Here is a 26,219-nt window from a genome sequence, read left to right as displayed (position 1 = left end):
TCCCCTGCACACAGACTATCAGAATAACCTGAAAGTGCTCTACAGTCAGAAAATGGCACCTGGATTGAGCAGGAAGAAGAGCAGATATATTCCCTCAAAGCCAGAACGGGTCTTGGATGCACCAGAGATATTCAACGACTACTGTAAGTAGGCTACAGGGTTGAGTGCTGGGCATCCAGAACATTCTGCACTGGATTGCTGTTCCTAGGACAGTGTAACTGGGCTATCTGTATTATTTTGTGTACCCAGGCTAGCACAGACCACTTCTGGAGTGTCCCTGTGTGGCCTTACAGGCACAGTGGTCTAGGGCACTGTGTAGGTGCCTTGGAGCAGGGTACCTGGCCCCAGCAGCTGGGCATAGTGACACTCAGAAGGCTGCCCCTCACCTGCACGTGTGTGTGTGCACGTGTGCACCCACACCTGCTGCAGCAGCACGGGTGAAGGGCAGGGCTCTCTAGCCATCATGGTGTGACCTGCATTGCTCTTTCAAAGTGTAGATCTGAATCTCATAGACTGGAGCTCCCAGAACTTCCTGGCAGTGGCTCTGGATGACACTGTTTATCTGTGGAATCACGCTACTAGGGAGATTATCCCCCTGCTGCAGACGGAGCATCCAGATGTTTACATTTCCTCTGCATCATGGATTAAAGAAGGAGACTACCTTGCTGTTGGCACAAGTAGTGCTGAGATTCAGGTGAATGCAGGAGTAAAACTAGAGGTGTTTTCTAGGGATTGACAGAACTGTGGGGCCTGGGGACAAAACCTTGGCTGGCAGAGGAAGGATGCCATGCACCTGACTTGTCTTCCCTGGTGTGGGGTGGAACTGCCCAGTGTGCAAGGCAGGGTTTGATTTGGGCGTTTTCTGATAAGCAGCGTTACCTTCTGTGCTATGGTCATGAGATACATATTTTCTCTGTTCCCTTACTGAGAAAGCTGAATGCCAGAGCCTGTGCAGTGAGGTTCCTAGGGCATAGAAACAGGATTTGGTTTCTTCTGAAGAACTTTTTACTTTGCCTCTCCAGCTATTGTTGCATTTACATTGTTGTATATAATATTTCTAGGGTCTCATACCTTCTGGGTGGTTTTCTCACAGCAGCTCTTCACAGCAGTGCTGTTGTTCCTTCTCAGCCAGGGCTCCTCTACAGCCCTCCCTGAATGCCCCACCCCCTTTTATCCCAGCTACCTCCACAGGCTACTGCCCAATCAAGGACAGTGCAGCTGCAGCCCATTTACAATAACTAGAATCAGGGCAGGGTCACTTATACAATACAGAGATCTTTTACTGCAATACATATATTTACTCAGGCCCCTATAAGCTATGGGACGTTGAGCAGCAGAAACGTCTCCGAACCATGACCAGCCATTGTGGCCGTGTGGGAACCCTCAGCTGGAACAGCTGCATCCTCTCCAGGTAAAGCAGTGGGTCAAGGGCAGTTTCCAGTTGTTGCAAACTCCTATCCCTCAATCTATGTGTGGCATGGGTTAGGGATGGCAGAGAAGTTTGTCCTGGCTTGGGATTCTTACTCAGCCTTATCTGTTGGGGCTGTGAGGAGAAGGCCTCTTTCCTGTATTGCAATTTGTGCTGGAGCTGTAAAGAGCTTGTGTGGGTGTTTCACTCACACCAACAGACCTGTGTTGCTGGTAACACTGGTTGAAACCCAGTGGCAGGTATAGCAGTCTTGCAACAACAAAAATGGATTTGGGTGAAAATGTGCAGCCTGGGGCTGGCTCTGGCATAAAGCCTGATGCAAAACAAAAGGTTAGCTCACACTGCAACACCCAGCCTGGATGTCATGCAAGAGCCACGCAAAGCACCACCAACCCTGTGCTCAGCCTTCAGTCATGTATTCTTCCAACAACTCTGATCTCCCTTCCCCTCCTGCTGACAGGAGGCCCTGGTTCCTCACTGAGGCTTCATGCAGGGGAGCAAGCACCAGGGCTCAGCTGACATTTATTGGAGCTTGACTCCCCTACACTTGGAAAAATGCCTTTTTTCCAGGCTGAACTGTGCTGGAGCAAGTTGCAGGAAATATATTTGAGCCCTTACCTGACCAACAACCAGCTCAGCCATGCTGCTTTGCACGGCGGAGCCGCAGTGTCTGAGCCACTCCACCAAGCCTGTGCCTCCCATCAGCCCTCAGTGATTAGCTGAGGGTGGATTATTAACTGTATTCACCTTTCCCTCAGCACAGTACCACACTGTGCCTAGCACCAGCTCTGCCTCCTGCGCCTCACAGCAGCTGGAACCTTCAAAGGTTCCCACTTGTGCTCTGCCAAGGCCAGTGAGTGTGTAACCACAGCCACCAGAGCACCCCCCCCCCCCCCACACACACATAAAGCTGATATGGGGGGCACAGTCTCAAAAAACAGCCACTGAGCCAGCACCTTCCCAGCAGTGCTGCTGGTGCATCCCCATTTGGCCACTTGGGAAAGATCAGGAGGTCCAAGGATGGAGCTCTCCCTCAGACGCAAATCCTAGGGCCACAGCTGTCTCCAAAGGGGAAGCAGGCAGGAAAAGACTGAAATGCTCTCTTTATGGGCAAAAGAGCTGGTGCAGTAATTCAAATGCCTGGTACAAAAATTCTGTTTAATATTTAGCTCCTATTTAAAACACAGCTTTTCATTTAATTCTATTTACAGAATACTTTCATTTCATTTGTTTCTTTAAAATTACTTAGTTCTCACCTGTTGTATGTCTAGGAATATTTTCTTCCAAAAATAGAAAAAAATAGATGATATCTTTTCAGCAGAAAACATTGGTTGATACAATTTTAAACCATCATGATATGGAAGAATTGTTCTGTCCCTCTCTAAGGTGGAAGAAGCATTTGGATCACAGATCATCTACAATGAAATACTTGACATGTTTAAGATGCTTTCAATCAATTGTGATCGTCAATTGCTTATTGGTTGTAAACAGTAATTTTTCAGTGAAGGGAAAGTGTGTGTGGTATATCTACATGATGTGTTCAAAGCCAGTTCCTACTAATGGCCAGGCTGAATTCCAGTCAATAATGTCCCGAATGATATTTTGCCGCCTTCTTTGGCACTTCATGAAATCTTACCATGATGAAGTGCTGAAACACAGAGATTTTCTCTTAGAGAGTGTCTCATGTTGTAACCCATCCCGTGGATTTTATGCTGTAATTCTTATCTCTTTTGAAATTTGCTATCTTCTGTACAGTTTTCATGAACCTTTCTGTTACAGTCGTGAATATCACAGATAAATGTCATTTTGTACAACTTTGAATTTACCCCAAGAGCTGAGAGAAAACTTGCTCCTATACTTCAGTCCGAGTTTCTTCTATAGTCCAACTTTGTTTCTCTACCGTCAAGCTTCTCCTTTGTTGCTGCTCCAAGCCCCGTCCAAGCTGACCTTGAATACTTTCAGGCATGGGACATCCACAACTTCTCTGGGCAACCTGTTCCAGTGTTCCAGCACTCCCTCAGTAAAAAAGGCCTTCCTTTCATCTAATATGTGTAGGAAATCATAAATCTAGGCATAGAAACTTGGAGTGCAAATTTGAAATTCTTTTGATTTGAAGCACATTTTATATGAATACTGACTTACAGATGACTAAAAGATGTAGATGGGCATTTGAGCTGACAAGTTTTGAAAAAGTGCACGGAAATTAAAATTGAAACCACTAAAATTAAAAACTTCTTGCCATTTTCTTTTTCCTCTCCAATTCAAAATTGCATATGTCAGATATCAGTGCTTCATGCAAACCTCTCAGATGCTCTCAGAGAAAAAGCTTTTCTTTCAGACTAAGTTGCGGTTGACGTAGAACACTAGCAGTAGTGAAAGTTTTTCTGGGCATCGGGCAGCACCTTCTCCTTGGATTTGTGTGCAGAATGCATTTTATCCAAACTGGAAAATAGATCCCAGCTCTGTTTTATTCATCGATCTTACTGCATCAGGCCTGAAGATTCTGTGAAAAGTAGCCTGTGGACCTTGAAGATAGCGCATGTGAAACAGATGAGAGGTGATGGAGAAGTTGAGGGAGAGAAGAAAGAGCATATGGGCCAGTACAGACACCAGAAAGTATTTCTTCATGTGATCATGGGAGATTGCAGGAGCCACTTGGTACTATCAAACCAGCCCGACTTGGCACTGGTGCCATCTTGGGTCTGGGAACCATCCTGCGTATCGTGGATTTTCAGGGGCCAGCCGGCCTCTTCCAGCCCCAGGCCCTCAAACATAATCAACAGCCCTTTTCCCTGGCAAACAAAACTCACCTGCCCCTCTTCTGGATGGCAGATTGCAGGAGCCACTTGGTACTATCAAACCAGCCCAACTTGGCACTGGAGCCACCTTGGGTCTGGGAACCATCCTGCGTATCGTAGATTTTCAGGAGCCAGCTGGCCACTCCCAGCCATAGGCCCCCAGACGCAAACTTCCGCCCGTTTCCCTGGCAAACAAAACTCACCTGCCCCTCTTCTGGATGGCAGATTGCAGGAGCCACCTCTTACTGCCAAACCAGCCTGACTTGGCACTGGTGCCACCTTGGGTCTGGGAACCATCCTGCGTATCGTGGATTTTCAGGAGCCAGCCGGCCACTCCCAGCCATAGGCCCTCAAACATAATCAACAGCCCTTTTCCCTTGCAAACAAAATTCAGCTGCCCCTCTTCTGGATGGCAGATTGCAGGAGCCACTTGGTACTATCAAACCAGCCCAACTTGGCACTGGAGCCACCTTGGGTCTGGGAACCATCCTGCGTATCGTGGATTTTCAGGGGCCAGCCGGCCTCTTCCAGCCCCAGGCCCTCAAACATAATCAACAGCCCTTTTCCCTGGCAAACAAAATTCAGCTGCCCCTCTTCTGGATGGCAGATTGCTGGAGCCACTTGGTACTATCAAACCAGCCTGACTTGGCACTGGTGCCACCTTGGGTCTAGGAGCCATGCTGCGTATCGTGGATTTTCAGGAGCCAGCCGGCCACTCCAATCCACAGGCCCCCAAACAAAAACCACGGCCCCTTTCCCTTGCAAACAAAACTCACCTGCCCCTCTTCTGGATGGCAGATTGCAGGAGCCACCTCTTACTGTCAAACCAGCCTGACTTGGCACTGGTGCCACCTTGGGTCTGGGAACCGTCCTGCGTATCGTGGATTTTCAGGGGCCAGCCGGCCTCTTCCAGCCCCAGGCCCTCAAACATAATCAACAGCCCTTTTCCCTTGCAAACAAAATTCAGCTGCCCCTCTTCTGGATGGCAGATTGCAGGAGCCACTTGGTACTATCAAACCAGCCCAACTTGGCACTGGAGCCACCTTGGGTCTGGGAACCATCCTGCGTATCGTGGATTTTCAGGGGCCAGCCGGCCTCTTCCAGCCCCAGGCCCTCAAACATAATCAACAGCCCTTTTCCCTGGCAAACAAAATTCAGCTGCCCCTCTTCTGGATGGCAGATTGCTGGAGCCACTTGGTACTATCAAACCAGCCTGACTTGGCACTGGTGCCACCTTGGGTCTAGGAGCCATGCTGCGTATCGTGGATTTTCAGGAGCCAGCCGGCCACTCCAATCCACAGGCCCCCAAACAAAAACCACGGCCCCTTTCCCTTGCAAACAAAACTCACCTGCCCCGCTTCTGGATGGCAGATTGCAGCAGCCACTTGGTACTATCAAACCAGCCCGACTTGGCACTGTGTTGAAAGCGAAGGGAAGCCTATCCACCTTGTCGTTGATCAGCATTGACTCCAATTTATTGATTAAATTAGCCATTTTATATAACAGTGTTATTTAACTTCATGCATATTGCAAAATCCAAGCTCACTATAGGTTAACAGAGAAAACTCTAACCCCTCCTTTTGTTTTACCATACCCATGATTGTTTATTGGAAACAAGACCAGCGTTCCCACTGTGATATTAAAGTCAAGTATTGGAGAGTGCTTTTGTTACTTCTTTAGAAGTTTAGAATATGCCAAAAAGATGCTAGCTGGGGACTTGCAATTAATGAATTATTTGCTGTAAGTAGGTCAAATGACATTAGCTTTCAAAAATGAAAAGTAGTCTTATTCCACGTGCCAATTCTAAAGTAGATTAATAAGCCTTAAGCAGAAGATGGATGTGAAGAGGGATATGACATGAAAGGTTAAGCAACACTGCTGACAGCAAAAGGCTTACCTGCTGCAGATACAGGAGACAAAATACTATTTTGACACAAACATTGCTATTCAGACGACAGCAAAATTTACTCAGTCATGACAGTAAAATTTGCTCGCATCAAAATGTGCTAATCAATTCTTAGTGTAAGCTAAGCACCTTAAGCAAAGGGTAGTTCAAGCGTAACTGGTATTTGATGGCAAAAAAGGCAACTTGGCCTGCGTTTCTCACCTCTACTCCATTCAAAATCTTACTCTGTCTCAGATTCCTTTGGAGGGATACCAACGCAAGCCGCGAAACTGCACGAAAATGATGATTGAAAGAAAGATAGATTAGAAAAATGGAATAATGGTTCATGTTCTTTTCCTTCCAACTGCTTTGTTTGCCCTTTTAAATTTTTGAAGTCCTTTCTGATGTCACCATGGTTGCACTGCAGCAAGTGTTCGGCTGTAAGCTGTCCATATTGCCAGCTTCTGGACTGCCTTCAGAAAACTTCCCGCTGGTTTTGTATAGAAATCACAAGCAGTAGAGATGACAAAGACTGCAGAAACCTTCTCATCTCCTTCTAGAGCAAGACCATGTCTTTCACCCACTCTTAAGTAGACAACTTTCATCAGTCATGAGGGAGTCTCATGTTCAAGAGCTAGGCAGTGACAGCTGTAAATGACAAAAAGCAGACTGAAATTCTCTTGGGACTCCAGCAGAGAGCAATGAAGGAGGTTGAATTCACCTTCTTGGGAAGTTCTAAAATGCACGTTCAATTGAGCACAGGAGCTAAGCCATCGTAACCTTTGTTGAGTATGTCTGCGTAGACAGAGTTTCCATCACTGCAGAAGCAATGTTATTTAACCCACGTTATCATCTCTAGCTGCTAAGCTGCACTTCTTGCAAAGTATCTGCAACGTATTTTACAGGGTGGGCTTTTATGTGTAATTCCTGAGTAACAGTGCAAAGAGAAGTACTTGGGGTGTGGGGTGGGGGGGGAACCGCAACTCTTAGGTTTTTCAAATCATGGTTCCATTTGAAAGTCAAACAAGATGTCAAACCTTTCTTTCCTAGATGTATTACCAGCACAAACTGTACCAGAAATTTATGACCCGTAACTGTACCATGGACGCTCTTTCTCTGGACTATTCCTTAAGAAACAAAGTCCTCACTAGAAATAAAACAAAATTAGCCAAAGTATTGGCCTGCATTAGTTCCAAGGCTCTGTACTAAAGGCCAAACACATGTAATAATAGTAATAATAATAGAGTGGACTAAAAGTTAAATCAATAGAGCATTACTCAGTTCAAAGACATCATGTGTCCTAATGTTCTCACAGAAGACTGTAAAAACCTGTCTATTTTTGTGGGTTTCTTTTATCCATTTAGCTGTACCTTCTACTTCCCTCCACTGTCTGAGAACATTGATGGTAAGGTTGGATGACCTCATGTCAACTTGTAGAAGTAAAGAAAGAGAAGCCAGTAAAGAAAGGCAAATTTGTTAATTGCAGGTGGAAAGAGGGAGGCCAACAAGAGAAAACAAAAGAACAGTAATAATGAAATGCTCCCCTGTCTTCTGTGAAAAGTAAAGGCACAGACAAGAAAGAACAAGAGCAAAATTCTCACTAGAGAAACGCACTTGATCTGACTCAAGTATTTTGCGGTACATTTCTTGCTGTTTTCTCATGCCAAACATATTAACCGTTGAAGGTATCCCTTTCCTCTTTCTGGAATACAGCTAGGAAGATGGCTGTGTCATTGCTGACAAGCTGCTATTCTCAGAGGTGTCCAGCTGAAAGTCCTAGATCAACTGATTTGCTCTGTCACTTTGATATGGCATGACTTACAGTTTCAGCACCTGAACTGGCCAGCCCTGCAATTCTTTGCCCCTTGAATGGTTAGATAGGCTCCTTGGCAACTGGCATTTGTAAGGACATGAAACTATGCAGAATTTGCACCGTGAGATGATGCCAAATGAGTCACGCCGGTAGATTAACTAGGGCATGCAAGGCAGAGAGAGGGAAATGAGAGCACAAGAAGAGAGTACACAAGAAGAGAGTACAATCTCCTTTTTTCTGAAACACTGTAGAGATCAAAGTGAACACAAATCCTCCTAGGGGTAGTTCTTGCAAAAGACTAAGAGTTCTTTTTGTGTTCACAGGCCTGGAATCACAGGCCTGGAAGCTTTGGATCACGGCAAAATGCAGATGACAAAACGAGGCCTTGAAGTCACATCCAGTATGAAGCAGTATGAAAGAGGAAAGAAAGCAGCTGAGAGCGTCAACCCTGCTAAGTAGTCTCAGTATTCTTCTTGACATGAGCAGAAATTTGAAATGAGTCTCTGAAAATGGCAAAGGAGGCAGAAGAAAAGGGAGCGATGACTCCTCTGGCATAGTGTTTCCTAACAGGGATCTTCAAAATGGAAAGGTTGTATCATCCTTTCAACTGAAGGAAGGTATGAAAACAACAGGAAGGAAATGGCATCAAATACTCTGGGCAGTGTACTTCTAGACAGAAAGGCCACTGATGGAAAACCAACTAAACTGGCACCAATGCAGCAGCATTGTAACTAAAGCCAGAAATGTCCAGCGCTTCGCTCTCTGCCATTCCATTCAGATGCACACAGCAGCTCTGCAACATTCCTACTGATCATCTCCTTGGCAAACTGGCAGTGAGGGTCCGTGGTGATGCAGAGTCTCCAGGCAGACGCAAAGGAGAGCTGCTTTCTTACAAAAACCAGGCTTTTGAAACACTTAGGCCTTTCTCAGTTCCATAGCTTTAAGACATAACAAACACAATTCAACCAACCACCATGCGCCACGCTGTGAACACACGATGGTTCTAGAACTTGTTGATCTACCTCGAATTCAGCTGCCTCACCTTCCCACAGTCCTTTTCTACTTAGCCAAAGTAATGGGCCTCAGCCCAAGGCCTTCCTTTTGTAAGCTTCTAGCTCTATGCAGCAGCAAACCACTACTTTCTTCTGTGCCAAGACTTCAGGTAGACCATTTGCATCTGCCCTTCCAGTGAAACCTAATGAGGAGAGAAAAGCCTCTCAGAGATGTTCAGTCATTCCATTTTCTAGACAGGCCAAATCCAAAGAAAAGCAAGCTATGGGATTGTGTACTTGCTCTTACAAAACACCTGCTGCCCTCTGACAATCAACTAGCAGAAAACCAGCCAAACTGAGACTTGAGGCAAACAACCCTTGGAAGGGAATAATGATGTGATCAATAAAGACAACACTTTTCCAGGCTACCGAGATATTGGAAATGTCAGCAAAGGCTTGAGAGCAAAGGCTGAACTAATGGGGAAAGGGTAAAAGAATCGCAAGAAAAACATGACCAAAGGTTAAAACAATTCCAAGAAAAACATAGGCAACTAACCTGTTGAAGCCTTCAGGAAATCAGTGGCCGCTGATTTACATAGGCCATTCAAGTTAATTGACCCGTGCACCTTCCACTCCTTTTTCGGCACCATAGGGTGAATTGAGACCATGGAATCACAATTCCTTGGATTCTGTTCTTAACTTTAGGAGAGAAGTACAGCAGCTGAAGTACCTGTTACTGATGTGAAACCCAAAAACACAGAGTTGACACATTTCATTCTTGGCCAATCACAACAAGCAAGACTAAGAGGATAAGGCTGGCTTATTTTCATGACACTTTTCTTCTTTTACAGCCTGCTCTGATTCCGGTGAAACTTTTCCATTAGCTTCTCTCTAAAAGGAGAAAGTCCAGTTCAATGTCCCGCCCTACTGCTGCAAGTATACCATTTCGTTTGTCGAGCCTAAAAATTGAATGGGAAGGTACGGTGCTCTCTGGAGCTAAGGGTCGCTCCCGGGCGTCTTTCGGCAGAAGCCGCGCTAAGGAGAGCACTGTGAGCGGCACAATCGTCTTTGCGCGAAGAAGCCGCTTCTTCCCCTCCAGGAGCCGGAGAGAGCGGCAACTTCGGAAAGGTGAAGAAGGAAGCTGTACAACACTGGGATTGTGTGCGCACCTTGCCAACTGATAGAAAACAGTGCCTTACCACTCTCCTGACTTTTCCAATCACATGAACATTCGATTGGAAGCTGTTTTGGACAACTTTCCTTTTCTCCCTGCCAAACACTTGGCAGATCTCCGTGCAAACTCTAGAACACGATGGGAGATGTTTTCTGTGCTGGCAGAATTTCTCCCTGCCAGAACTAGGGGATTTTTAGTGGTTTTTAAACCAGAAAGCCCTGAGTTCCAAGAACACAGCAGCTGCCAAGGACTACCCAAGAGGAGCGCAAAAGTACCACAACATGCCTGCCTCCACAGCTTTTTCCCTGGGACCATGCCTACCCCTAGGCTTATTTACATGCCTCCAGTTAGGGTTAGAGATAGGGTTTTTAAAGCAAGAGGCCCTGAGCTCCAGGAAGACTGCAGAGCTGCGAAAGTCATCCCAAGGGGAGAGCAAAAGTGGTGCAACATGGCTGCCTCCACCTCTTTTTCCTTGGCAACATCCCTATACCTAGTCTGATTTACCTGCCTCCAGTGCAGGATAGGGAAAGGGTTTTTTAAATGAGTAAGCTCTGAGCTCCAGGCCCACTGCAGCTGCGAAAGACTTCCCTAGGGCAGCGCAAAATTGCCTCAACTTGCTCCCTCCAGGGCTTTTTCCTTGGGAACATCCCTAATCCCAGCCTGATTTACCTTCCAAGGGTTAGCCTTAGGGATAGTCGTAGGATTATGATTTTTATAATGAAGAAGCCCTGATCTCAAGGCACACTGCAGCTGCGATAGACATCCCAAGGGGAGCTCAAAAGTGCAACAACATGCCTGCTTTCACAGCGTGTGGAGAGCATTATTAATAATTGGTTAGCTGAGAAAGGCCACACTGATATAATGCCGCTGGTTAAACTGAAGGAGAAATGTCAGCAGTCAGCAAGCTGAAAGGAAGAGTCAGCAGCGACCTTGCTGCAACATGAGGATAGGGAGTTGAGATTAGTCCTGAATACATCCTAAGAATATGTAGAAAGTATCAAAAGTAGAACCATAGGAATGTAGAAGTAGGCGTAGGTGCTGATATGTAAGCTGAACAATCCTGAGCTCAACTTTTGCAATATGTATGAAGCTCATTATTAACTGTATTTAACCCGCCGTACTGATCAATAAAATTGAGCCTGTGATGATCAAAATGATGTCCTGGTTCCCTTCCGTCGACAAATGGTGGAGAATGCGGGCATAACCGAAAGAGCCAGATCCCATCCCAGGGGCGCACCGTGATCCATGGGGGGAGATGGCTAAACAGAGGAGGGAAGCTTGGGCTGCTTTGGCGAAAGAAGTAATGCAAATGGGGGATGGTGAGGCGGTGGAAATAGCTTCTAGTCTTGCATGTCCAGTTACATACACACCACAGTATGATGCACAGGGGAACCTTACGCATAATATAGCAGAATATACTCCCTTAGATTGGAAGCTGTTAACTCAGCTACGTTCTACGGTTAGTCAGTTTGGAGTAAAAAGTGAACCTGTTAAGCAAATGTTAGATTATCTTTTTAATACTCAGGTTTTATGTCTTAATGATTTAAGAGGAATAGTTCGGTTGATATTCACTCAGCATCAGCAGTTATTGTTTAATGCACATGACGCATTACATGGAGTAATAGTAAAGGAGCTGATTGGCTTAGGGGCATTTTTACATTCAGAGGCACAGATGATATCGGGAGCAGATAAACTTACAGAGTCTATGCAGTTAGTGCATGCTGCAATAGACATGGTTAAAGAGCCAGGAGGGTTACCGGCTTATATGGGCATTAAACAAGGTAGAGAAGAATCATTTGGAAATTTTATCGATAGAGCAGCTACTGCTATAGATCGGGCTGGTGTTGCAGAGCGCTATTGAAAACGTGTGCCTTGCAAAATAGCAATCCAGCAACCCAAAGAGTGTTAGCTACTTTAGGGGCAAACTGGACTATTGAGGAAGCATTAGAGCGAATGGCATTAATGCCAACAGCTTCACAGGCATTTATAGCAGAAGCCTTAAAGGAATTAGGATTAGGGTTGCAAAAGCATAGTCTACTCAAAATCAGGTGTTAGCTGCTCTTGCTCCTCTCCAAAGCGGCTCACTGGCAGTCACGTAAAGAGGCTCGAGACCATTCATCAAGTGTTACCAATACAGCAATGAGGGACAGACACAAGTTGCCGCCCTGACATCGGAGACACCAGCTGCTGCCGTAACATCGCTGCTACCTCCTGTCTGCAACCCGCAACAACCGGGAGCCTCGGCTTGGACTTACCAGCAGCAGTAGACGTCACACTAATGACGAACCGGCCTGAGAGGATACCCACTGGAATAAAGGGTCCTCTTATATTAAATGGACAAACATGTGGAGCATTATTGCTGGGACGTTCCTCTATAACTATGTTGGGATTATTTGTTTTGCCTGGTGTTATCGATGCGGACTTTACAGGGGAAATACAAATTATGGCTTACACCCTTTATCCTCCGATTAAAATTACAAAAGGACAACGCATTGCACAATTGGTACCACTGTCACAAATGACATCAGGAATACAATCATTTACTGGGCAAGCACGGGATGAAAAAGGTTTTGGCTCTACTGGTGTTACCCTTTTAACTGTGGATTTACAAAATAGACCAAAACAAAAGGTTGAAATTACCTATGGGCATCAAAGCATAACCCTTTATGGATTATTGGATACAGGAGCAGATACTAGCATCATTTCTCCAGAAGCATGGCCACAACATTGGCCTCTATTTCCCTCATCAAACATGCTCACAGGAGTGGGAGGATTTACATTGGCAAGCAGGTCGCCGTCTTTGTCTGTGTGCATTGAGAATCAACAAATATCTGCTGTGTTTTCAATTGTTCAACTGCCTCCTACAGTTTCCTGCTTAATTGGAAGGGACATTTTAACACCATTGGGAGTGGTGTTAACTAATCAGCACCCTTTGTGGTAATTGCCATTGCTTGGACTTTCCCCATTCCACTCACCTGGAAAACGGATACACCGGTGGTGGTTAAGCAATGGCCATTAAAAGGGGAGAGTCTTATGCATGCCCATGAATTGGTACAGGAACAATATACGAAAGGGCACCTACGACTGTCCACAAGCCCTTGGAATACACCTATTTTTGTAATCAAAAAGAAATCAGGGAAATGTCATTTGATACATGATTTGAGGGCTGTAAATGACCAAATGGAACCAATGGGGGCCTTACAGCCTGGTCTTCCAAATCCAGCTATGATTCCAGAACACTGGCCACTTTTAATTATTGACCTAAAGGATTGTTTTTTCCTAAAGGATTGTTTTTTCACTATTGGCCTGCATCCTGATGACATGAAGAGATTTGCATTTACTTTACCAGCAGTAGATCGTGGGGAACCAGATAAAAGATTTGAATGGACATCTCTTCCGCAGGGCATGCGCAACTCCCCCACTTTATGTCAGCTTTATGTTGATGCTGCATTACAGCCACTACGTTGCAAATGGCCAGCAACTATAATATATCATTACATGGACGATATTTTGTTTGCACAGCAACAGCCATTCTCCTCTTTACAGATTAACACCATTAAAAATACTCTTGCTGCATATTCACTTGTTATTGCTGCAGAGAAAATTCAGACTACAAAGCCCTGGAAATATTTGGGATGGACTTTGACGGATCAAATAGTGATACCACAAAAATTGGAATTACAATTGGACATTAAAACTCTACATGATGCACAGAAGTTGCTGGGAGACTTACAGTGGCTGAAGCCTATTGTGGGAATACCAAATCACTTATTAGAAGCCCTACGGCCTTTGTTAAGAGGCGTGGACCCTACTACTCCTGTACACCTGACAAAGGAGCATCATCTTGCCTTGCAGCAAATTAGTAACTGTGTACAGCAAGGGTATGTGTCTCGTCGACAACTCGACCACCCCATTGACCTTACTATCTGGAATAGCCCTTGCCACTTGCTTGGTGCTCTCTCTCAGTTGCAAAAGAAAATGGGGGAGATACGGGTGTTGGAATGGTTGTCACCACCGCTACAGCACAAGAAAACAATATCTTCAAAAATTGAACAATTGGCTGCATTAATCAAAAAGGGGCGTCTCAGAATTCTTGAAGTGGATGGTAGAGAACCTGCTAATATTAGATTGCCTATGGAAAAAGAAACCTTGGACTGGTACTTGATAAATTCAAAGAATTTACAAGAAGCATTATTGATGTCACCTGCTAAAGTAGAGACTAGTAAATTAGTGCCTAGAGTTTTGCAATGGATGACAGAATGGAACTGGATTACTCGACCTTTGAGAGAAGAAAACCCCATAGAAGGAGCTATTACAGCTTTTACAGATGCAGGAAAGAAATCAAGGCGTGCTGCTGTTACCTGGCAAGAAAAGGGACAATGGAAGCATCAACTCCTCACAGCAGACCCTGCAGATAGCTTACAAACTTTGGAATTGTTAGCAGTAGTATGGACGGTGTCCAACTCACAGGAGCCTTTAAATGTGGTCACAGACTCTATGTATGTTGCAGGAGTAGTCAAACGAATAGAGGAAGCAGCAATTAAGGAAGTGAATAATAAACGATTGTATGAGGTACTGATACAGTTAAGGAAAGCTTTACGGGAAAGAGCAAACGGTACCCTTAAGCAGTATATTGAAAAACATCAAGATTTGGCAGATCCACAAGCATGTTTGGCTAAGGTTTTGTATGTGATTAACCATTTATGCATTTTTGGGGAAGATGATACCCCCCCTGCAATGAAACATCATCCGAGGTCAGGTCAGGAAAATACTAAGGAAACAGAGGTCTGGGTTAAGTATAAGAACCCAAGTACAGGATTATGGGAAAAACCTGCAAAAGTATTATATTGGGGTCGGGGGTATCTTTGTGTTTCCTCACCTACAGGGCCTTTGTGGGTGCCTGCTAAGTGGACTAAACCTGTTTTTGATGCAGCCTCTGGTGAGTCACCTTACGGAGGAGGACAAGGAGCGACTGGGGAAGAAACTGCTTCTAGTCCTACAACCACTACTGTTACAATTGAAGGGGTACTCGGAAGCGGTGGACAGAGCACTGACACGTCACTACCGGACGGCCCAGGAGTTGATTGGTTTCATTGACTCAATATCAACTTTTCACTTAACAGATCCAGCGAAACTACATTGCCTTGACTGTCACAATCCACATTGTGCTGCCTGGATAGCTCTACGTTGTGGGGGTTGTAAAAGAACTTTTTGGATAGAACAATCATTATTACGGGATTTGTGGTGTCATACTTGTGAACACGAGCATACGTGGGGAAAAAGCTGGCAAGATGAATTAAGGAGACAAACAGGGCAAAACGCATATATAGCTTTAAATCTTTATGAGTCTCCTGAACAGAAGGTTCTTGCTTATTATCGATGGGAAATACAATGTATTGTGAATAGAATTAAGGTTCAAAGTAAATCACGTATAGTTTCTATAAGGTGTAGGAAATTAGTGCCTTTAACACAGCATTCAGTTGTAGGACCCTTCCAAGGGGATCCTGATAGAGCATTAGATTGCTGCATTGATAAGTTGCAAAAATTAAGTTTGAAAGTGGCAGGACCAGTGAAATTAGGAGCAGCAAGATTGAAGACAGATAAGAAAAAGAAGGCAAAAAAGAGAACGGTCTCATTTGAATAGGGGTATCAGTGATTGCTAATTAATTTTCTATGATTAGAACACTTTTACAGTTGTGGGACCCTCAGGAAGATATAGTTGTTGAGGAGGATAACGAACAAGAACTACGATTACGAAATAAGATACACCTTGTGTTAAAGAAAGACCTTGAGCTGTTAGCCTCATATAGCAAAAAGGCTGAAGAGGCTTTGCGATCACCACCATTGAATTGGTTGCTTTGGGTTGAAGAACCAGAATTTTATACTGGTCCTTACTTACATTCGCTTCCTTGTTATGTTTGCAAAAAGGATAAAGATAAATGCTATGCATGGGTAGCTTTGCATTGTGCAGATTGTAATCAGGTTTATTGGTATCCACAGAGGTCATTGGGATATTTATGGTGTACATCTTGTTTTGGAAAGTGGATTCGAAATCATATCTGGGTTAGAGCTCTTGAACAAAGTACTGGCCTGCCAGGACGGACAGGATTACAGCTCTTTGAGAGTGCAGAACAAGTGGTTATAGCATATCTTAGGTGGAAGATACAGGAAAACCTTAGAATATTTGAAATTACTAAAGCCTCACGCATCATAGCAGCTCGCCGCAAAGCTGATTTGCCTTCAAACTTACCTCATGCTATACCTGTGAGCAAGGATGCTGATTTAGAATTAGATCAGTATATTCAAGAATTGACTCAGCCTTACAATAGACAATCTAGCAAACCAGGGAAAAGACAGCGAAGAAAGGAAAAACAATGTAAGCAGAAGGAAGAAAAGGAGAAGCAAAGCAAGCAGAAAGAAAAATGAGGTTTGTTTTTGTAATACTGCTCAATGCTGTAGCAAGTGAAGCAGTAGGAGTAACACACTTTAGTCAACCAAGGGAAAATTTATGGGTAACACTTGCTAATCAAACTAACCAATCATCACTTTGTCTTAGCCTTGGAGGAGTCACTAACCCATTTCGAACATGCCTGGTGGGACTTCCGGTGTGGTCTCCTGGAGAATTTTGTAGTTTGATAAACAATCAAACCTTATGTATGTCTAACATGTCAGACATCACATTGCCGGTGCAACAAGGATATACTGCAGGTCAGAGTGATGGCTATCGTCAATGCTTACTAATCCAATCACTTAACACCTCTTTGCATTCTCCTCCTGAAGAACTGGATCTTTTTGGAAGTACAAATGCCAGCATATCTAACACTACAGCTGGTGGATGGTTTAGCTTCAAACTTTTGGGTGCTCAGAATTTAAACCAACCTAAAGAAACATGGGCCACCCTAGATTCATCCCTGAATGTGAGTGAATTCTCTCCACAGCATTACAGTCAATGTAACGGCACAAATATCACAGCACCAATGAAATTACCCACAGGAATATTTTTGATTTGTGGAGACAGGGCATGGAATGGTATACCAGCTAAACCACAGGGTGGACCCTGTTTTTTGGGAAAATTGTCACTGTTTCATCCTAATGTGTCCTTGCTAATGCAGCTGAGTCAAAATTCAAACAGGAAAAAACGTAGCATACATGACTTAGACTGCAGCAAGATAGGAGATCCATGGTTTTGGGGCACATTCAAACAGGTGGTGGTTTCAACTATCTTACCAGGAGGATCTGCCAATAAAGCCATGAATTTAGCAAAACAATTAGGATGCTGGGCAAGGGATGAGCTGAACAAGACATCACAAATTCTAGACATGTTAACTGCAGATGTGCAAAGTGTTAACCATGCTGTTTTGCAAAATAGAGCTGCTGTAGATTTTTTGCTCTTAGCACAAGGGCATGGATGTGAAGAGTTCGAGGGAATGTGTTGCATGAATCTGTCTGATCATTCGGTGTCCATTCACACTAAGATAAAAGAATTACAACAGGGACTTCACAAACTTAAGGAAGAAGACGGTTTAGGAATTGACGAATGGCTTAAAGGCTTGGGACTCGGACCGTGGCTGAGGAACCTTGTGATCTATGCTATAGGACTGCTGGGTGTAATCTTACTGTTTTTGCTTATTTTGCCTTGTATCTTTAACTGTATTCAAAACATGGTCAGCCGTACAATAGCAAAAACATGGCAAACTAATCTCCTTGCACAAGAAGAAAACGGGGGAAATGTGGAGAGTATTATTAATAATTGGTTAGCTGAGAAAGGCCACACTGATATAATGCCGCTGGTTAAACTGAAGGAGAAATGTCAGCAGTCAGCAAGCTGAAAGGAAGAGTCAGCAGCGACCTTGCTGCAACATGAGGATAGGGAGTTGAGATTAGTCCTGAATACATCCTAAGAATATGTAGAAAGTATCAAAAGTAGAACCATAGGAATGTAGAAGTAGGCGTAGGTGCTGATATGTAACTGACCAATCCTGAGCTCAACTTTTGCAATATGTATGAAGCTCATTATTAACTGTATTTAACCCACCGTACTGATCAATAAAATCGAGCCTGTGATGATCAAATTGATGTCCTGGTTCCCTTCCGCCGACAAGCAAGATATTAGGAAGGTTAAAGCTTAAGAATGGAGCTCTGTGTGTTGTGTTTTAAGGCTTACAAGCAGGTATTGTATTCGAAATAAGCAAGCATTGTTTTAAGCAAAGGTACGTGTGCTTATGGTGTGTGAAAAATTGTAAAAGTTTAGTAGTAATAAAATGGTTCTAAAAATAGTAATACAATTAGAGTAATAATAATTTGGACAATTTGAATTAGGACAATACAAGACAACAAATACAAAGAGTTACGGACCTCTGGGTACCTTTTTCTGGGCAGCATGAGCCCGAAAAAGGACCCCCGCTAACAAAGATTAACCCTTAAAAACAATAGCCCATTGCATATTCATGCACTTCATACATGATGCATAAATTCCATTCAAACACAGGATTCTGTCTGGTCAGTGTCAGCTTCTTCCTCTGAATCCTAACAGCACCTTCGAGGCAGGAAGAAGTTTGTTTCTTCTGGTAAGAGAGCAATAAATTATTTTTCTCTGAAAGATTCAGGTGTCCTGTGGCTGCTATCTCGCTGGAAGTCCTTTCTTTAAAAAAGTATCCTACGTGGCATCGTTTCTATTTTAACAATTTTTATAACCTAAAACTATATTTAACATGGTACTTAAGAGATTTAATACAGCATTACTTTCTAACACAACACATAAAATATTCATTTAATATTTGCGAAAAGCCAATCATAAAATACAGGCATTTTCACATTTACCATATGTATTTTGGTGTATTGATTAGTAGTGCTGTATTAACAGTTTAATAATAAATGTAGTCTTGTAATTAAAAGGTAACTTTTGTAGTTAAAAGAAGAACTATGTCAGTGAGGTTTTTTTAAAGGAAGGAATGAGGCACTCGCATCAGATAGCAGCCACAGGACACCTGAATCTTTCAGAAAAAAGAATTTTTTGCTCTCTTACCAGAAGAAACGAACTTCTTCCCGCCTCAAAGGGGCTGTTAGGATTAGAAGGAAGAAGTTGATGATGGCCAGACAGAATCCTGTGTTTGAATGGAATTTATGCATCATGTATGAGGTGTATGAATATGCAACGGGTTATTGTTTTTAAGGGTTAATCTTTGTTAACCGGTGCCCTTTTTCAGGCTCGTGCTGCCCAGAAAAAGGTACCCGGACATCCATAATTCTTTGTATTTGTTGTCTCGTATTGTCCTAATTCAAATTGTCCAAATTATTATTACTCTAATTGTATTACTGTTTTTAGAACCATTTTATTACTATTAAACTTTTAAAATTTTAAAAACAAGTGATTGGCGTTTTTCACAGGAGTTGAGTCCCAAATATATTTTGGTGTCGCTGAGAGAGGTATTTTTAATTTATTTGATGAAGGGGGTACTTTTGGATCTCTCAGGAGTGCAAAGGGGAGCAGGGGAAGCGCTGAGTGCCTAGAGTGGGGGGATGCTGGAGAAAGGGGACCCTGGAACACCTGATGTAAAATTTCAATAGCGAATGTGAATTTTACTTCTATACCTTTTATTTTAAAGCAAGCACGCAGCGCTGGGTGGCTGGGGAGTCACTGCTCCACTCATAGCACACACAGTTCAGTAAATTATATATACTGTTTTTAAGCCTACAAAGCATTTTCCAATATGCTTGGTTAGTCCAAATTAGCAAATATCAATAAGCTGGGAGCAGTAATTTCACAATATTTCTAGGTGGTCATTGATTGCTATCCTTCTTGTGATTGTCTGGAGGGAGGCCTTGCACTGGTGTCTGCTACATGATTTGTCAAGTGCATCAAGCTTTTTATTATACATAAGCTTTTAATTGCTTTGTTACAATATCTCTTAGCTTTACCCCAACTTCCTCTATTTTATTCTAAGCATCAGTCGTCTTGCTGCCTCATCTCTTTTGCTCTACTATACTTCTTTGATTTTGATGCTTTATTTGTCTATTTGGTCAGAAAATTTCAAAACCTTTCTTTGTGTCTTGTTTTGGACACAGCAGATAGAAGCATTTGCTGATTCCATTCCCAATTGGCACGTGTCACAAAAACAATTTCCACAGAATCAGGGGAGGGTGAGCCCTGGGACCCCCAAAACCCCCTCAGCATGCCTGAGCAGGACCCGGGAGAGGGGGAATGCCCAGGACCCACAGGCCCCCCATCAGCTGTGAGAAGAGGGACCCCCATAAGCCCAAAATAAGGACACTGGAAACGGGGCACTCCTGGGAGAGGTTTTTGGAATTCCTGATTTTTGTAGGTATTTCTGGCCACCAGACACTCAGTGACTTCTAGAGATGGACTTGGCCAGTGGGACCTTCAAAGCCAATGTCCTGGCTTAGGGCAATTTTGGGAGGAAAAGCTCTAAAGGTGTTTCCTGTAGAAGAGCAAAGTCAAGTGGCCCCTCCTCCAGCTGGTTCTGGAAAAGTATTTTCTTTGAGAGAAGTGGAAAAAACTGTTTATTGAACAGGCAAAGCACTCACCAGCCCCCAAAATGAACAGTATTAAACAATAAAATCTCTTGCTGCTCCAAAAGAGATGACAAACTCACAAAGTCCCTCCGTGAGCTGTAGCATGGCTTGCTCAGTCTCTTATCAGTCTCTTATCAGTCTCTCTGGGGCTGGAAATGCCGTGGCCCAGCCCCGGTGGGGCACAGGTGTGAGCACCTGGTGCTCTTCTGGGTGTTCAATCCAGAGCAGGTTTAGACGGGTCCAAAGAAAAGGATAAACCAAAAACCATAGTTCAGGGAGCTTCTCTTCCTCTGCTAGCTCAAACTGACTAACAGCAAAGGAGGGCTCTGTCCCGCTGTCTGTCCATCTGCAGACAAGAGAGGAGCAGGAATGTGGAGGAGTGAGAGAGGTTCTGAAAACAAACTCCGTGCTTCTTCTTCCTCCCTCTCTGCTCTCAGAACCAGTGTTAAAGGTGCAAAGCTTATTTCAGACAAATGGGGATATGAACATCATAATTTCACCCCTGGGACCCCCAAAAGACCCTCAGCCTGTGTAAGCAGGACCCGGGAGAGGGGGAATGCCCAGGCCCCACAGCCCCCGCAGCAGCTCTGAGAAGAGGGACCCCCATAAGCCCAAAGTGAGGACACTGGAAACAGGGAACTCCTGGGAGAGGTTTTTGGACTCCTTGATTTTTGGAGGTATTTCTGGCCACCAGACGTCCGGTGACTTCTAGAGATGGACTTGGCCAGTGGGACCTCCGAAGGCAATGCACTCACATCTTGTTTTTCCCCCAAATCAGGATTTCCCACTCCCAAACCTCATCTGGATGGAGAAGGCTGTGAGGAAGAGGAAGATGCCCCAGGGCACTGAGGCAGGTGAGAAGGAAGTCAGTGCCCCTTTTCCCCTCTGTCCTGCTCCGTCTCCCAGCCCAGCACGGCCCCAGGTGCAGCACAGCCCCACTGCTGATGCTGTCCAGCCAGGGATGCTCTGGGGGATCTCCTTCCCCTTCCCTGTGGCACGGAGGCAAATCCCAGCCTCTCCTTGTCCTTCCTCCCCCAGGGAAGGAGCTGAGGATGGAGACCAGGGAGGACAAATCCTCACAGCAGAACCTGGTGGAAGAGGCCATTTTGAGCGGCTCCAGGGCACAGGAATCCACTGGGGAGGAAAAGCCCCGGAGATCCCTCAAGAGGAGGGGCTGCAAACCCAGCCCAGGGTGCTCCGAGGAGGAGAGACTCAGCCTGTGCCTGGAAGGCAGCCAGAGATCTGGCCAGAGCGCTGAAGTGGTGGTCCATGAGCAGCTTGATGAGGGCAAGAAGCCCCACCAGTGCTTGGAATGTGGGAAGAGTTTCGGCAGGAGCGACCACCTGCTCATCCACCAGAGGACCCACACCGGGGAACGGCCCTATGAGTGTAGGGAATGTGGGAAGAGCTTCAGGATCAGCTCCCACCTGACTGTCCACCAGAGGATCCACACCAATGAACGGCCCCACAAGTGTGGGGAATGTGGGAAGAGCTTCAGGATCAACTCCAACCTGATCGCCCACCAGAGGATCCACACCAATGAACGGCCCTATAAATGTGGAGAATGTGGGAAGGGCTTCAGGAGGAGCTCCAGCTTGAAACTCCACCAGATGATCCACACTGGGATACGACCCTTTGTGTGTGGGGAGTGTGGGAAGGGCTTCCGTGACAGCTCCCGCCTGATCATCCACCAGACAATGCACACTGGGGAGTGCCCCTACACGTGCTCAGAGTGTGGGAAGAGCTTCATTGAGAACTCCAGCCTGATTCTGCACCAGAGGATCCACACTGGGGAGAGGCCCTACAAGTGCAGGGAATGTGGGAAAAGCTTTAGGCAGAGCTGCCATCTGAATGCCCACCAGAGGATCCACACTGGGGAGAGGCCCTACAAGTGCAGGGAATGTGGGAAAAGCTTCATCGACCCCTCCGGCCTGAGTGTCCACCAGAGGATCCACACTGGGGAGAGGCCTTACAGGTGTGGGGAATGTGGGAAAAGCTTCAGTCAGAGCACTAGGCTGATTCTGCACCAGACGATCCACACCAGGGAGAGGCCTTACAGGTGTGGGGAATGTGGGAAATGCTTCAGGCAGAACTCTAGGCTGATTGCCCACCAGAGAATCCACACTGGGGAGAGATCCGATGAGTGTTCTGAGTGTCAGAGCCGATACCGTCTCCTCAAGCATCAGCAGATTCACACAGAATAGAGGCCCTTCTGCTGCCCTGACTGCAGGAAGGCCTTTTAGAAAAACTCCACTCTCATCACCCACCAGTGGATCCACACTGGGGAGAGGCCCTGACAGTGTCCCAAGTGTGGGAAGAACTTCTCCCAGAACTCTGCCATGACCCAACACCAAGGGAGGCAGCAGTAAGGGATGCCCAACAAGTGCCCTGTGTGCAGGAAGAGTGTTGCCTTGATTTTTAAAGATTTTCTGAGCCTTCTAATGTTTACATTCTTGTAGCAAACTTTCTCTAACACTTTCTGTAAATAACTTCTTGTTTGGCATTCTTTTATAGAAGAAGAAAAATATGATGGACTGTTAGTTTGTCCAGTGTCATTGGAGAGGTGGCACTTTCACCCTCCAATCCATGGTCGCTTTTAGAAAACTGTAAATGTTGGAGTCAGGAAATAAACTTCCCTTTTCTTCCCCTTGAGAGCAGCAGTGTGTGCACTCGTGTTGTTTTGTGTCCTACAGTGACAGGAAGAGCTTTGAGTGCTGCTTCAACTCCATCCCCCATTGGGGACCCCCACTGGATGGTCCACAGTGACCCTCGCTGGGCGGAGACTTGGTCATCCATGATCCTGGTGATCCATGTTGGGAAGACGCCTGGCTGGTGGTCCCCACATCTTCCTGGCTCTCCTTGGGCACTTGGACACGGCCAGAGAAAAATCCATTGGGATGCAAACAGACATCAGAATTTCATAGTGGACAGCACAGTTTTTTACTTTCGACCCCAAAACAGTCTCACCTTTTGTATCCAGTCATTGCTTCGAGTGGCATCCAGAATTCCAAATGGTGTTGGAGGTCTTTTCCAACCTGAATCATTCCATGATTCTAATTCTCTCTGGCCCACCAGCATCTTCCACAGCCAAATGGTGATTGACTGGGGCAAAACCCAGGATTTTGGAGACAATGGAGTGGAAATCTTTCTAGAAAAGGTCCTTTCTACCCGCCCAGGCACACGGATACTCAGCCAGCATGGACACATAAATGCTTTTATTTTGGCCTTTATTTTCTTTCCTTTTCCATTATCCTTCACCCAACATTGGGGTAAATATAAAGACATTCAACTAAGACATGGATGGTGACATTGTGGGACTTGGGTGGGAACATGGTAGGGATGGGGACAAGGACGTGGGTGGGGATATGGTGGGGATGTGGACAAGGACCTGGGTGGGGATGTGGTGGGGATGTGGACAAGGACCTGGGTGGGGATGTGGTGGGGATGTGGACAAGGACCTGGGTGGGGATATGGTGGGGATGGGGACAAGGACATGGCTGTGGATGGCGATATTGGGCATGGGGGGTGTCACAGATAGAGATGGTGACATGGGGCTCTATGGCCATGGATGAGGAAATGGGGGACATGGCCATGGATGGTGACACAAGTGGCCTAGAGACAAGTCCATGGGTTGACATGTCCATGCCATGGGGTGTCCCATGGCCAAGGACAACACATCCCCACCACCACCATGATACTGTCCCTTTCATGCTGCCATTTATTCCCTGCTCCTCCCCATTGTCACCCCACTGTGAACCCAGCCAGGGACAGGGGTGACATTTGGGGACACTCCTGTCCCCACTCCAGCACATACCTGGGGCCAGCAGAGAAGGGGATGAAGGACGACGGGGACCGTTCCTTGCTGTTTTCCAGACTGAACCTCAGAGGACTGAACACCTGGGGTGACACCAACACAGTCGCACCGAGGGGACACAGCTGTCACCACCATGGTGACAGGGACACCTCATAGGGTGGCCCTACCTCACGCTTGGGCCAGAGGTCTGGGTTGTGGTGGGTCCCATAGATGCTCATCAGGCAGATGACCCCTGCTGGGATGGGAATGGCCACTTTAGGGACAGCAGATGAGGATGGGTGGTGACACTGGGGACACCCTGGCCATGCCATACCCTTGGGGATGACACAGCCATCACACAGGGGGATGTCCTCGGTGCAGCGCCAGGACACAGCAGTGACAGGAGGGTGCAGCCGCAGGCTCTCCTTGATGCACATGGTGGTGAAGGGCAGCTGGGACAGGTCGTCCCTGGGGACAAGCGGGGGTGGCATCATGTCCCCAAGCCCATGACCGGGGTGGCCCTGGGGACATCTCACCATTCAATGTCTGCAGTGTCCCGGCCAGCCAGGAGCTCCTGTACCTGCTGGCGGCATCGCTCCTGGTGCTCAGGATGGCCGGCCAGGTTGTAGAAGAGCCATGCCAGGCCACTGGCCGTGGTGTCATGGCCTGTGGGGACACTGGGTGAGTGAGGGGACACTGGAGTGGCTCCTCCCCAGTGGCACCTGGGAGCTCGTGCTCACCCTCAAACATGAAGGTGTCAGCCTCAGCCGCGATGTCCTCGTCCGACAGGGTGCGGCCATTCTCGTCCTGCAGAGGCAAGATGAGCCACGGGCCACTGGGGCCACCAGTCTGTGGGCCACCTGGGGCCAAATCCCATCCATGGCCACCACCCTATGGCACCACCATCCCACTGGCCACCAGCTCTATGGTCAATGCTGCCCATGGCCACCACTGTTCCCCTGTAGCCACCAGTCTATGTCCAAGCCTCCCATGGCCACCAGCATCCTACTGGCCTCTATGGTCAATCCTTCCATGGCCACCACCACTCTCTTGACCACTTTCATGCCCCATGGCCACCACCCCAGCCCCACCTTGGTGAGCAGCAGGATGTACTCGCTGGGCTGCCTGTACCAGGGACGATGTGGGGACACTGTGGCCACCAGCATGGATGATAGCAGGACCATTGGGGCCACCAGAATGGCCAGCAGGGACAGTGATTGGACAGGATGGCCAGTGGGGACCATGGCAGAGCCAGCACAGCCACCAGGATGGCCAGCAGGGACAATGGTAGGGCCACCAGGATGGTGTCATGATCCGCTCGTACAAGCGAGGGTCATGATGGTTTGTTAACTGATCTGAGTGCAAAAGCAACACGGAAGGGGATTTTGGTATTAATCAAAACAAATGCACCTCTTGTTGAGTGCCCACAGCAGATGTGATGGAAGGATTAGAAAGGAGAATAAAGGGGAGAGAGAGAGAGAGAGAGAAAGAGGGGAGGAATAGCTGCCAGTGGAGAGATGAAACCCTCGTGGTCCAGCCAATAGATCCGTCTTGTCACGTCAGGGAGAATCTCAAAGTCTTGGTTCTGTTATAGTCCTCCACCAAGGGGAGGAACAGGTAAGTCTATTGAAACCACCGAGAGGGAACAGGTGAGTTTACAGACAGTCCATGTTCTCAGCAGTGAGTGAGACCAATTGTTTTCTTGGTCCAGGGAACACACCTGCAGGCAACACTTGGCAAACATCTGGCTTCAGTTCGGCCAGGCCCCTGTGTTAGAGTTATAGGGGTCTCAGTCTCAGCCC

At 46.2% G+C, this 26,219-nt stretch overlaps 1 protein-coding gene across 1 annotated transcript in view; it reads left to right on the top strand.

Moving 5' to 3' along the window:
- The window catches only part of LOC134432889 (zinc finger protein 160-like), an 88,268-nt gene that overhangs the window by 12,321 nt on the left and 49,728 nt on the right, over positions 1–26,219 (top strand). The window contains exon 2 of the mRNA XM_063181762.1: positions 21,994–22,758. Within this exon, the coding sequence (XP_063037832.1) occupies positions 21,994–22,758 (765 nt within the window). The remainder of the gene's footprint in view (positions 1–21,993; positions 22,759–26,219) is intronic.

This window comes from Melospiza melodia (assembly GCF_035770615.1).
Source record: "Melospiza melodia melodia isolate bMelMel2 chromosome 7 unlocalized genomic scaffold, bMelMel2.pri SUPER_7_unloc_1, whole genome shotgun sequence".
NCBI lineage: Eukaryota > Metazoa > Chordata > Aves > Passeriformes > Passerellidae > Melospiza > Melospiza melodia.
The sequence above is the reverse complement of the archived record's forward strand: the minus strand, read 5'-3'. Positions and strand labels throughout refer to the sequence as shown.